General features: G+C 39.4%; 1 protein-coding gene across 4 annotated transcripts in view; it reads left to right on the top strand.

Moving 5' to 3' along the window:
* The first annotated feature begins 1,345 nt into the window (after positions 1-1,345).
* The window catches only part of rreb1a (ras responsive element binding protein 1a), a 69,374-nt gene continuing 56,636 nt past the window's right edge, over positions 1,346-14,083 (top strand). For all 4 annotated transcript variants that reach the window (XM_039690547.2, XM_039690546.2, XM_039690548.2 and 1 more), the window contains exon 1: positions 1,346-1,644. In XM_039690547.2, the coding sequence (XP_039546481.2) occupies positions 1,605-1,644 (40 nt within the window). In that variant the 5' untranslated portion in view covers positions 1,346-1,604. The remainder of the gene's footprint in view (positions 1,645-14,083) is intronic.

Below are 14,083 nucleotides of genomic sequence, written 5' to 3'. Positions count from 1 at the left end.
AAACACTATAAAATATCAATATAGTGCAACTATAATGTGTATTCTTTATATTTTATTAATTTGCATTGAATTAATGAGTCTTCCAATACTGATAATTTGATAATTTGCAAAGATAATACAATGATAATAATAATCATATTTTTATTGTTTATGTATTGTTTATTGATGTTATTGTTTCATTAATATTTTTGTGAGTTCCTAGACACATAAATACAGATCATTTGCAAAGATTTACTACCACACTGTAAAAAACATATGTTCATGATTTGTAATCACAACATGGTTTTCTTTTGTTTAATGAACTTAAATAATTTATGTAGTTCAAATAACATAATATTTTCAGTTTCTGATGAGTAAAGCAATCTCCTTCATTGTATTAACTCGATTTTTCCATTTCAATGAACTTAAAATTTTAGGGCAATCGGGTTATTTCATTTTTTTTTAAGTTAAACCAACAATATTTTTTTTACAGTGTATACTGTATTTTTTTAAATCTTTGTTTTACCTTTCTTTGCAAATTAGTCTGTATATTTGATCCTTCCACTGTAAAAAAATATGATCAATAACTTAAGACAACATATGTTTTTACATTGCTTTAATTCATCAAAATAAGTAAGTTTTACAATTACAAGAGATCCAACTCAAGTTAAAATGACTTAAACATCCAAGTTGATTGTACTTTGAAACAACTCAGAAACGGCTAAATTTGACACATAATTACAAAGAAATAGCAAGTCACACAATTAATAAAATTAGCAACTTTAAGTAAAAGGAATTTGAAGATATTCAAAAAGTTTGTTTGCAGTGTTCTGACATGATGTAAATGTTGATGTAAGTGTACGCTTATCATTTTTATTATTTATATTTATTTTATTCGCAATCTTTAACAACACATTATGTGTTGCCAATGTGATGCTCTTTTCTCGTTCTGTGTAACATTGTAAAGCACATTGGCCAACTTGTGTTGTTTTAATTGTTCCATATAAATAAAGTTGTTTTTGCTATAGTACTGATATTATATATATATATATATATATATATATATATATATATATATATATAATTTTATTTTTATTGATGTCTAACATAATTTTGCACCTTTTATTGGCAATTTTATTTGTCTTATATGTGTCTTCCAATACCCACATTTAGTTTAAAGTGTGCTTTCATGATAGTTTTGAAAGTATTTGTGAAAAAAACAGGGTGACTTTAGTTTAGTGTGTGTGTGTGATGCTTGTGTGTGTCGGCAGCTTCAGTAACGCGCGTCCCCTTGGAGACTAGAGCAGGAGCAACACGTGACACTCCGCCTTACTGATCAGCTTTAGAGGAGAGAGAGAGAGAGAGAGAGAGAGAGAGAGAGAGAGAGAGAGGCGCAGTAATAAGCGTTTTCCTCTCTCCTCCCTAAAGCATCTCGGCGTGGGGGGGATTTGGGAGAGTGAGTGGGGAACTCAAACGCAAAGTTGACGAACTTTGCACATCTTTTACGAACGCCATTTTGATTCCTCTCCGGAACAACTTTTGCAGCTTCTTTTTTTTCTTCTTCTTCTCTCTCTCCTCAGCTCATCACCACCACCACCATCATCATCATCATCATCATCATCATCATGTCTCGGCGAAAGCAACCCAACCCCAACAAAGTCAAACGTAAGTTACTCGGCTCTCCTCTAAACTCTGCTGTATTGCCGTTGTGTGTTTATTTGGTGTGTTTTCGCTTGGAGACAGAGTTAAAGTTAAAGTGGAGTTAGAGGACACTTTTTTTCCCAACTTCAGCTTCCTCGTTGCGCGAGACCTGATGCTCACGCGCACAGCCCAAACCTGCCCCAAACAACTCCGTTTGTCTAAGACATCGGCGTGTTTCGGTGCACACAACTTTCTGTTGGTCTTTAACAACTTTTTAACGAAGTATGGAAGTTGTTGCATGCGGTGATGGGGTTGAAAGTCTGTTGCTGTTAGCTAGCGTTAAGCTAACGCGCTGCTGTCGCGCGGAGCATCACATCTCGCGTGCACTTTGATCGCTTCGCTCGAGCTGCTTCTGCCATGATAGTTGTCGACCATCGAAAATTTCGTTTTTAATGCATATCACTTGTGTTTGTTTGTTTGTTTGGTCTACTTCGACAACAACCTGTTGCGTCACAAAGTTCGTTCATCTGTTGAAGGATGGCCTGTATTTGATCACGAACCCGTTCAGGTAGTTGCAGTTTGAGCAACGTAGAAAAAAAAAGTCGGTTCGTTGTATCGTCGAAAGCGTGTCGTTTGTCACATTATTAGGATTGGTTAAGATGTGCATCATCAAAGTAATCACTTTAGGTGTTTAAACGTTGTTTTAAAGTGTTTCTGTGAGTTTTATTGAAAGTTTGTGGGGAACTGAAGGAATGGATGAGCCCGCTCGGTCTCTCGGGAGACGGCAGCAGAGCTCGCGCTGGGTAGATAATGGTTGCTAGGCATTTGTGTTCCGTCTCTTTTCTGCCCCTCCTCGGTGAGGCAGAAACTTCAGGAGAGCCGGAGGTAAACGTGGCAATTCACTCGACACTTTTTGTGCATCCTTCTCCGTATATGCTGTTTTTGTGTGCATGCTTTTTACAGAGTTGCATTAAAAAAAGTAACCTAGTTATTAGTATTTAAAGTGGATAGCCTAGTTCAGTCAGAAATAATGTCATTTCCTCACCCTCAAGTTGTTCCAAACCTGTATACATTTAATTGTTCTGCTCAAATTGAAGATATTTTGAAGAATGCTTGTCCACCATTGACTTCCATAGTATGGAAAATAAAGAATGACTGAATTTAAATTTTGGGGTGTACTATCCCTTTAAGCAATGGGAGGCACGAGGCCTCTGGTAACCTTAGTTATGATAAAATACACTACATCAGCAACATTTGGGAGTGATATTTTGCTCAAACAATATGAAGTGATGGGTAAAATTGGCTAGTTATTTGTTGTACATCAATGAACGTGGAGTTCTGAGCACATGAATGATCTAGCGAAGTCATATTTACAAGTGGGAAACTCTTGTAATGCTGATTTGTGAGGATGAAAGGGGCTGGTCGATTTGATATATATATACACAGAGAGAGAGAGAGGGAGAGAGAGAGAGTATCAGTGAGCTGTTGCAAAAAATATCTGTCACTCAACTTTCTTGGTTTGCTTCACACTTTTAGTTGCATTTAGATACCATTGATAAATAGCAAATAAATAAATAAAAAATCCCATTATTTTGAACTAAGATGTGGGGCTAATTAAATAATGAACAATAAACCACTGTAAAAAATATTGTCGGTTTAACTTAAAAAATTAAGTAACCTGGTTGCCTTAAAATTTTAAGTTGATTGAACTGGAAAAAGTGAGTTAATACAATGAAGGAGATTGCTTTAATCATCAGAAACTCAAAATAATAAGTTATCTGAACTAAATAAATTATTTAAGTTGATTTGACAAAAGAAAAAATGTTGTGATAACAAATATTGAAAATATTTGTGTAAAAAAAGTTTCTTCCTTACATTTGTAAGTACAATCAACTTAGATGTTTGAGTCAATTCAACTTAATTTACATTAAAAAAATAATCTTGTATAACTAAATAAAAATTGCATAACTTATTTTGCAATGTAAAAACATTTCACAACTTAATATAATTTTTTTTACAGTGTAACAAACACGACTTTTGAGTGTCGTCAAGTAACACAATAACAGAAAAGACGATCTTAAGCAGGCGTAAGCGAGTGGCACGGAGCAACAGAGATTTCTATAATCCAATTCCACTCCAGGTTTTCCATTCTGCACTCCCCGCACACAGGAGAAGCTGCTCCGACTTTTAAAACACCCGTTCCCTGCTCCGCTTCCACTTATACTCACGGCACGCCGCTTATATTCCCTGGTCTGGGGGTGGATTGGCACTGCAAATAATCAAAAGTCCAATTACTGCTCAACCAATCACATTAGGCGACCAAAAGTAGTTTTAGGGGTCGTGGCAAATAAAGATGTTTCCCTTTGCCACCCTGGCCTTCTTTTAAAGGAAGGGAGGAGAGGACAGATCCGGATGAGAGGTTCACATTCCATTACGAAATTCAACACTGTAGACGAGCAGAGCGGCGATCACTTCACAGACATGATCATGCCTTCTCTCCATCTCTAAATATAAGATCTTATGCAACCCTTTAAAATAAAAGCCCCATCTGATGTATTTAGCTGGACCGAAAGATGACAGAAAGCCTCACTTTTTCCTCACGTTAATGATGTCAAAGGCCTTGCAGCCAGTATTAAAGATGTTGTGGCTAAAGGAGGAGGATGTTTCCACGTAGTTTTGTTTGTTTCCTCTTTGGCTAAGGCTAATAGGAAAGTTTGCACTCATATTTGTTCTTTTTTTTATTTTTGAGATGCGTTCTAGAGTTTCAGTAGTATGCAGTTGCCCTTGTTTTGTTTGTTCTATGGAGTTTGTGAAGTGTTTTCACACGCGAGATCGAGTGAATGTATTGAGTGAATTTGAGTGAATTGAGTGAGTTTCCCAGAGGAAACGGAGAACTAAATGGGAAGGTTTCAGATTCCGTTTTAGTTGAATCCCATGCATAACGTCCCAGTGTGTGACTTTTTCATCCTTTACTTAATTGTTTCATTGTTTATGCGTTCTCAAACAGCTGAAAATCTGGTGTCCAGTCCCTCTTGGGATTTCTCTAGGGATAATTAAAAGTAAATCACCGTCCCTCGGGTCTCATTGAGTGTCCTGGGTATTGACATTATCTAAATTCATTACAGTGATTCTCAAGATACCCACACGGCAGGCCTCGGTCGTGGCTGCCAAACGATAAACACTTTACAGCAGTGCTTTGCATCAATGGCCTTCTCAGATTTACATTTCATTTTATTTGATTGTCCATCTCAGATAGTCAGACCATTGTACCTGCGCTTTGTAAAAATAATTGATCATCTAGTAAAGATTCAAGACGTTTTGATGTGCATCTTAGTGGTTGCTAATACTATTGAAGTCTAAATGAGACCTTAAGTGTAGTGGTGGTCCTGTTATCCTGATGGAGAGGGACCTGCTTTTGGCCTTGGGGCAGAATCGGTTGCCCCTTTGGCTCCCAGGCTATATTTATCCTGCCTTTTTTAGATAAGATTATGTTGCATCCCTCTGTGTGGCGTGTACACATTTGGCTGGAGTGAGAGATGGAGGCAATGAGCCCTAAGGTGTATCTGTAGTCAAATTGGGTGTATCCATAAATATTAGGATGCTGTTGCACACAAAAGAACTAGATATTCAATTAGAAAACACAATCTTGAATGGCGGGAGTTGTATATCTGATTGTTTCAAGGGTTTGTTGATGGTATTAGATCACATTATATTAAAACGAGTGGCTTATTTTAGAGCGACATGGGCATGTTTCTGTCGGGACGCCCCTAGAATAGTGTTGGGTGCTGACATTTTAGCCCCGGCTATATTTGTGGTTGTCCAGGACTGCGTTTCCCAAAAGCATCGTAGAACAATTGCCACCAATGATCTTTACGATCAACGTTGAACGCAGTCGTAAAGATGCATGTATTTCATGAATGCTGCTCTGCCTCCTCGACGTGGCAAATTATCGTCAGATGTGTCAAATATGGGATTGAAAGCTTAACCTCAAATGCAACCAATCCTCTCTGTGATTGCAGGAGATTGCTGTCATGGCCCACACAGGCAGCACTTATATCTTTGGCTGCGAAACATGAAAAACATGTTTGGTTCAGTAACCGTGAAGCTGCTGAAAAACTAGCAGCTGCAATAGATAGCCTATAGTTGAAAACAACAATTCATATTGATTAAATTTGAGCAACAATTCCATTTAGATTGGAATTTTTGCGAAGACAAGCATGTCTATTATTATTTTCTTCCCTGTTGTGACGTACAGGGAACTTGATTTTGGCCGTGTGGTTTGCTGTTGGCTGATCTCATGTGAGTGACGGGTTATAGCCCCGCCCTCGTCAGCAGAGAAGAGATGCTGAAGGAGGGAGGGAGAATTATTTTGATGAAAGATTACGAGGCACACGAATAAAAAAAACAGATGCGCACGCCACGGATATAGGGCTGGGTACTGGCACAAATTTCACAATTCGATTTGATTTCGATTCACAAGCTTGCAATTCGATTCGAATTCGATTCAATATTGATTATTTTGGATATCAGTTACAATAAATGGCAAATTTTCTCAAGGAAATCAAATCTCTTAACTAATGCTGTAAACTATGGGAGTCTAGTTGTAGCCTATAGGCTTCATTAGCCTAATATGAAGGTAATAATTAACTGTTTTGTAGCTATACAAACACTTAAATTACACTTTTATTTATTTTTATAATAGGAAGATTATATGAAATATAAACATTTAAATGGTGGCTGTCATAAAAACTCGCCAGATTTATTCAAATATGCATTAAATATTGAAGAACATTAAGATTATAATGCATATGTAATATGGTGTATATATTTAGCAAAATGCTCCTCTCTAGAGTTATTTTTTCTAGCTGACTAACGAGTTTATGTGGGTTTTCTGAGGTAAATATGACGATACATGACATTGATTACAAGCTGTTTAACTGACGTCTTTCCACGGTTGAAACGCTGATTGAGCGAATCAATATGACATGATACGGATTTTGATAAGTTGTACTTTCAGATGCTTTCAAATTTCTAAAGAAAATGGACGCAATTTGAAAGTTGAGACTTTGTTTCATATCAATAGTCACAAAGGACAAAGATTATTGCGAGTTTTTGGATGCGCACAGCCATGATACAATGATCCATTCATTCAAATGAAACAGGATGACTAATCGATTCTTGAGATTTAAGAATCGATATCGGTTCGTAAAAATGAGAATCGATTAATATTGAGAAATCGAAATTTATTACCCAGCCCTACACGGATAAATAATTTATTATAAATACTGCAAAATTGCTAATTTTGATTCCATGATGATGACTTTAAAACCCTAACCATAAGTATCGAACGTGGGTAGTTTTGTATGATGCCTCAAAACATGTGGCTAGAGGAGAGGTGTTCGGTTACATCTTTTCAGATGATTGTTCTCTGACTGAAAAATCCTAGACGGGAATTGTCTAGAAACTTGAGCCAGAAAGAAACTCTAGCAACTGCATAACAGCGTAATAAAAAACACTTTAGCAATGGCATAGGAATTAGGAACCACCCACAACATCCTACCATTGTGGGCCACGCATATGCACCCTAGCAACTGCATAGCAACGATCTAAAATCCACTCACAACATCTTTAGCGACCACAAAGGAACACTCAATACTGTATCAACCACATGGCAATCAGAAGAACCCATTAGAAAAATATCTGCATAACAATGTGCTTTTTAATCTAATATTTAATTTAGTTTTAATTGGCTGTTGGTTTTACTGAAAAGTGTGACTGATTGCCATGCTTTATCGTCTGTAGCTCTATGATTGTGGAGAATCTTTCATCAGAGCACTGACCCAATCATTTGCCGTGTTTAGCAGTCATCACGCTAATGGGCCATAAGGCTGAATGCATCGTTTTGGCTTTTTGACGATGCATCACAATCGCCCTGTTACTGCAGCCAGTCTTATCACCTTTCCCGGCTTCTCCCCCGCGCCGTTCCAACCAGCAAATAAAGTTAGTATTTGCTAAGAGTTCAAAGTCTAACCCAACGGCTATCACTGATGTGAAAGAATGCCACAATGGAGGACAGGAGGGAGAAAGGGAGGCAGGGAAAATGGAGGTCCAGCAAAGCCGAACGGAGGAGATGAGAGGAAAGACGGGAAGTGAAACTTGCCTCTTCTCTGAGGTGGAGGGGAAAGAGATGAAGGAAGTGTTCGAACAATAGCGAGTTTAGCAGCACGACTGTTTTCCCTCTCAGAGATTCAGACTGACCCAGTGATTTTAAAGGAGTAGTTCACTTTTAAAAAAACTTTTGCTGATAATTTACTCACCCCATGTCATCCAAGATGTCCATGTCTTTCTTTCTTCAGTCGAAAAGAAATTAAGGTTTTTGATGAAAACATTCCAGGATTTTTTTCCATGTAATGGACTTTACTGGTAACCAAACGGTTCAAGGTCCAAAAGACAGTTTCAGTGCAAACTGCAAACCGTTCAAAGGGTTTAAACGATTCCAGATGAATAAGGGTCTTATCAAGCGAATCATTTCGTTCGTTGAATGAACCAAACGACTCAGAAAAAGATTCCTTCGTTTTGATGAACGAGTTCGAACAGGAGAGTCACGAACGTGCATCACAGAACAGAGCAAGGCGAGCATTTGAGCTTATAAAACTTAAACTTTGTTATTTATTTATTAAATGAGCGTTCGTTTTGCTTGAAAAGACCCTTATTCATCGTCTGGAATCGTTTAAAGCCCTTTGAACAGTTTGCGGTTTGCACTGAAACTGTCTTGTGGACCTTGAACCGTTTGGTTCCCATTGAAGTCCATTATATGGAGGAAAATCCTGGAATGTTTTCATCAAAAAAAAAAAATTCTTTTCGACTGAAGAAAGAAAGACATGGACATCTTGGATGACATGGGGGTGAGTAAATTATCAGCAAAATTTTTTTTTTTAAAGTGAACTACTCCTTTAACAAAGATTAATAATTATGTATTGCTCATTGTTAGGTCATGTTAGTTGATACATTAACTAAAAAACCTTATTGTAAAGTTTGACCATTATTTATTTATTTATTTTATTCATAACTGAACTTCCCCTCCCTTTTGCAGCAACAACTCTACTAATCTCTGATGTGTTTACTGGCGTGAGGGCGGGGAAACCTGTCACTCATATTAGATCCACCAATAGCAAACCACAACCATCCAATCAATACTCAATGGAAAAAAATCAAGTCCCACCCTACAATTTTTGGGTTTCACTGGTTATACGTCACATTAGGGAAAGAAATAACTATCGCAACTTCTGTTTCATGCCGAATTTCAGTGCTGTCGTAGAGTGGGCCGAATGATGCACGGCCTCTGTTTCTGTCTCAGCTCTCGTTTGCTCTCTCAAGCCTGAAGCTCGCTCGCTCTCTCCCTCCCTCTTGCTGACTAAACAGTTTTGTCAGCTGGCAGTTGCTCGCAGGATTTGCGATAGCTTCTGGAGGCTGGGACGAGGGGGAGGGTGGTACTCACAGGCAGCACTTGTTGCTTAGTGGAGCTGGCCGAGAGAGAAAGAAAAGAAGGGAGGGAAGAGAGGGTGGTTGCAGAAAGGAAAAAGAGAGGCTAGCAGCATCGCACAACCAGTTTCTGTCCCGACTACGTGTGGAACGCAAATTAGGGGTGGAACAGTATATGAAGAGTTCAGATGCAAAAGCCTCTAAATGCCGTTTGAAATTTTCTTCTTGAATGATGATTTTTATCAAACTTGTATATTTAAGTTCAGAAATTTCACTTAAATAACAATTAATAGGTAATCATCATTGCCATTTAAGTGAAATCACTGAACTTAAATATACAAGCTTGATAAAAATGATCATTCTAGAAGAAAATTTCAAATGGCACTTAGAGGCTTTTGCATCTGAACTCTTCATATCGTGTCACAATTTATCGCAGTACAAAAATGCAACAATATCTATCGTGGACAGAATATATTTGAGTTTTAGTGTCATAATGTTGAATATAATGTATTATGGGGGAATATTTGTGGGTTCTGTTAATGCCAAATGTATTTTTACCATTAAAAAGTGGCCTACATTATTTTAAATAAATCTTTAGCTTCTTTAGAGTATTTTTTGCTTCATAACCATTTATATTTTCATTCCGGTGTCACTATTGTTCTGTGCGTTGGGTTTCAGCACCAAGTCCAAGCCTATTCATTTACACCCACAATTTAAAACCATTTTAAACAACAGTACATCTTTTGTTACGTATTGAAATAGTGTATGTATCGAATTGTGACATGAGGGTATCGTTACACGCCTAATGCAAATGATGCACTGCATTAATGTGTTGTCTAGAGTTGGTACTCCTCGTGTCCCAAGAAGGGTATTTTGTTGCTGCTTAACAACGTGTGGCGGAAGTTACGCATATTCTGCATCTGACACGTTTGAGGACATGCAGACAGGCCTTTGTGTAAACAGCGCAAATCTGGTCTGGCGCTAATCGAAAGCCAAGAGGTGGCTGTTTGCTCCCGCCTGCCACCTTGCCACTCGACAGACAACAAATATAGCCTGCAAGGATGAGCTGCCCTAATGACATCTTACCTGGCAGCCACATTGCATGCTCGGCAAACATGATGTTGACCACAGATCCGTTGGTGACGTTTATGGTCTGTGTTGTCATTTTTGTGCTTAATACTGGGTGTGATTATCTTTAAGAGATTTTGTTTACCAAGTTAAATAATCTTGGCACCGTGACGGTGAGTTTTGCCTGTGCCCCAATCGCATTTCCTTTTAGTTTCTTTTAGCATATTTATTAAAGTGCAGTGCCATGGAAATGTTGTGTGTTGAAAGTTGTGCCTTGTTTTGAGTCCACCTCTGGTTCTTATTTGAAGTCGCTCCCTGTTGAATACAATACTCAACCTTTCCAGTAGCTCTTTATGCAGCGATGTATAACTTGAAACGGATAGTACAAGTGCATAACATCCTTCCCACTCACCCCCTTTTTCAAAACCGAACCATACACATACCCATCCACACCCACACACCCCCCCACACACAATGTCCTGCCATCTCCTCTCATGAGCTGAAAAGGTACTGTTGTTTGTTCTGCAAACACAGGACACACCTCGTATCCACAGAGACCGGAGCTCATGCCCCTAGTCCTACTGCACCTCAGGCTCGTAAAGAAGTCAACCACACACCTTCTTGCAACCTCTTGTGCAAACACACAGGCCTCCACCTGAGAGCATCCCTTTGCACAGCTGCTGATGTGTAGGGGGGAAGGGAGGACGAGATTACTGGACTGGCCTTGGGACGAAGGCGGAGACACCGAGCAAATGAAGACTCGGAGGGGAGGAAGGAACTCCAGCATTCCTGTCTCCCACTTTCTTTTGTAAAAATCATCTGGCAAGTTTAGACAAAACAATTGGTCACGTTTGACTTTTCGTGATTTCTTGGAACCTATTTTGCGGACGTCCAGAATCACCACTCTTCCGGTCAGGGCAGAGCGATTAAGGGCAAGCTCACACTACAGGACTGTGAACGAGCTTAAATGCAGTGGTGCTCACTCTACACAACAAGGTTTCTTGTTCTGTCATCGGTATGTCACCGTAGCGCACATATTACACAACCAACATGGCATCATGACTTTTGCGTAAACATACACGCCACTTTCAAGTCAAGTGGCATGTTGATATGCATTTTGAGCTATCCGCGTGTATGAGTGTATGTCTACGCCGTTAATTGTCCGAGTGATTCCGCGTGTTTGTACACAACGTTAAATGTCCGAGCGAAACGAAGCAAAAATTAGATTTACATCTTGGGATCGTTATTTTTTTTCCAAGGATGGTAGGGGAAGACTCTTAAATGGTATTAACCCCAGTGACGGGTAGGTTTAGGGACGGGGTTGGGGTAGGTCATATATTTATATATAAAGTAACTTAACGTTAAGTCAACGGCGTTCATAAACACGCTGAAAAGCGTGAAGCCACAAATGGAAATACGAATAGGCGTGTCATACATACGCCATTTCGTGAGATCAGTCTGTACACAACACAATGCTGATGAGGTGCACAAAGTTCAAGATATTTGGTTTGGGCAGTTCCAACCAACAGCAGAAAAAACAAGTCTTCACATTGATTGACGTAAGAAATTCACGCAAGTGATTTTCAGTTTATACCATCTGCACTGTGATTGGCTGGATTAGTTCCACCTTGTCGTTGCATTGCACACACTACATGAATATGTGGCAATGATATCAAACGATATTAATTACGATAATAATAAATATCAAACATTGGAAGTCTGTGCGACAGTAAAATCCAAACAAAAGTCGTTTAGTGTGAGCTTGCAGTTTTCTTTTCCAAAGTTTCTCATCCAAACTGAAACATTGGAAAATGTTTATATTGATCTTACTGTGCATGTGTAAAACATAATAAAAGCTCACTATTAGCAACATATCCATCCATCTCGCACTCAATCGCTATTCCATTTATGTTCTAAAACGCAATCGTCCTCATGTTTTGTTGCTGGACATCAATTGCGAGTTACTGTCATCTTTGAAGTAATGTAATATGAAGACAAAGTAATATTTATCTTAAGGAACACTGTGAAAGTCGCACATGCATTAAATGACTGGACATGACGTGGACCGAAGACCAAAACATACAGAAATCGTGCATTTTCAAATATATCTGGATTAGTGTAGACGTTGCTTAAAGGCCTGTTCATATTCGCAGACAAACAAAGGGCGCCAATGTGAGTGTGCACAGATTTTTGAAAAAAAAAACGCCTCGGGTTTGTTTTTTTTAGTTTGATGCGCCGCATCAAAAACGATCCGACCAATGAGATTGGCGCTTTTGCTCACGTGTTTGGAGCTTCTGAAGTTACAGTAAAACACAACTTGGGGGCGCTCAAACACAAAATGGTCTTGCCGAGCACACATGCGTAACGGAGAAGAAGATCTACGTCAAGTAGCGTCGCCGTCTCAGACTGATCTCATGAAGTAGCGTGTGTATGACACGCCAATTCGTATTTCTATTTTTGGCATGCTATCAAGACGCATAATCGCTTTTCAGCGTGTTTATGAACGCTGTTGACTTAACGTTATTATTCGTGTATATATAAATATCTGACTTACCTCAACCCCGTCCCTAAACCTACCCGTCACTGTGGTTAATGGCATTTATGACCGTTCCCTTACCATCCTAGGGAAAAAAAAAGATCGCTCCCCAGATGTAGATCTACATTTTGCTTCGTTTCGTGCGGACATTTGACGGCGTGTACAGACACGCGTAATCACTCGGACGTTAATGGTGTAGACATACACGCATACACACGGATAGCTCAAAATGCGTAGATAACACGCCACTTGACTCGAAAGTGGCGTGTATGTTTACGCAAAAGTCATGATGTCATGTTGGCCGTCTACACTGCGACGAAGATGCGAGGCGAGATTAATGTAGAGCTGATATTCTCGTTGGTGTTAGAACATAAAGAACTATATGACAAACGTGACAGCGACTACTAACATCTTGATAAAAGAGAACTGTTATGGAGTGGAATTGCAGAGCAAATGGGCGCCATCTAATGTCAGGGAATGAATTTGCATGTTCACTCGGCTCATCGTCAGCGAAAATCGCTTGGGGTTGAACACAAAAAACGCGTTGAAAAACGCTGACGAATAACGCGCTTATATTCGTACCGGTGTTTACAGGCCTTAAGATGTGTGACTGTTTTACCAAGCAAGCATCAATGCTGGAGAACTCTTCCTGAAAACCACTCCCGGTCCACTTAGAAAAATACAACCTCCTACAATCCACCTCAAAAACATTAAGAGTCATCAAACCAGGAGAATAACACACCTCGATGACAGGTCAGACATTTCCAAATAACACCAGGTCACGCTGATTCTGTTTAGGGACATCAGCATTAGAAAAGATAGCAAATGCTGATGTGCCGGCTACTGTTTCCAAAATAAATGCCTCTTTGTGATGGAGCCGGCTGATGTGATGTGAGAGGGGGTTGGGTTAGAGAGGTCTAGGGCTCTAAAGTGGGCGCCCAAGCCCAATTTTGAGCTGCAAATTCAAATGGCCAGGTGAAAAGGTAGAGGTGTGTCTGCCTCACTGGTCTGGGGTTAATGGTACACCGTCTGGCTCCCATGGGAAACAAGGAGTCAATGGGGCAGGCTCTGCTGACGTGCCCCTGAGGAGACGGCACAAAAGACAGCGAGCTGGGTTCTTTCTTCTCCTGAAACCTGGCCTTTCCCATCAGGGGCTATGTACACAATGAGCAGACAGAAACGCTGCCCTCCTTCAACACCTTCTCCACAGCAAGCCAACACGCTCGGATATTTCTGAGGGACCCACCCAGATGACATGTGGAAAACCACAAAGTCAAATAAATAACGACTAAACCTGTAAAAGTCGATCTTGTTGCAATTATATGGAGGTATTTTACAATTACATAAAATTTGGCCCAGACATTTCATTGTTCACTA

This window comes from Pimephales promelas, chromosome 22, assembly GCF_988280905.1.
Source record: "Pimephales promelas chromosome 22, fPimPro1.hap1.1, whole genome shotgun sequence".
Lineage (NCBI taxonomy): Eukaryota > Metazoa > Chordata > Actinopteri > Cypriniformes > Leuciscidae > Pimephales > Pimephales promelas.
The sequence above is the reverse complement of the archived record's forward strand: the minus strand, read 5'-3'. Positions and strand labels throughout refer to the sequence as shown.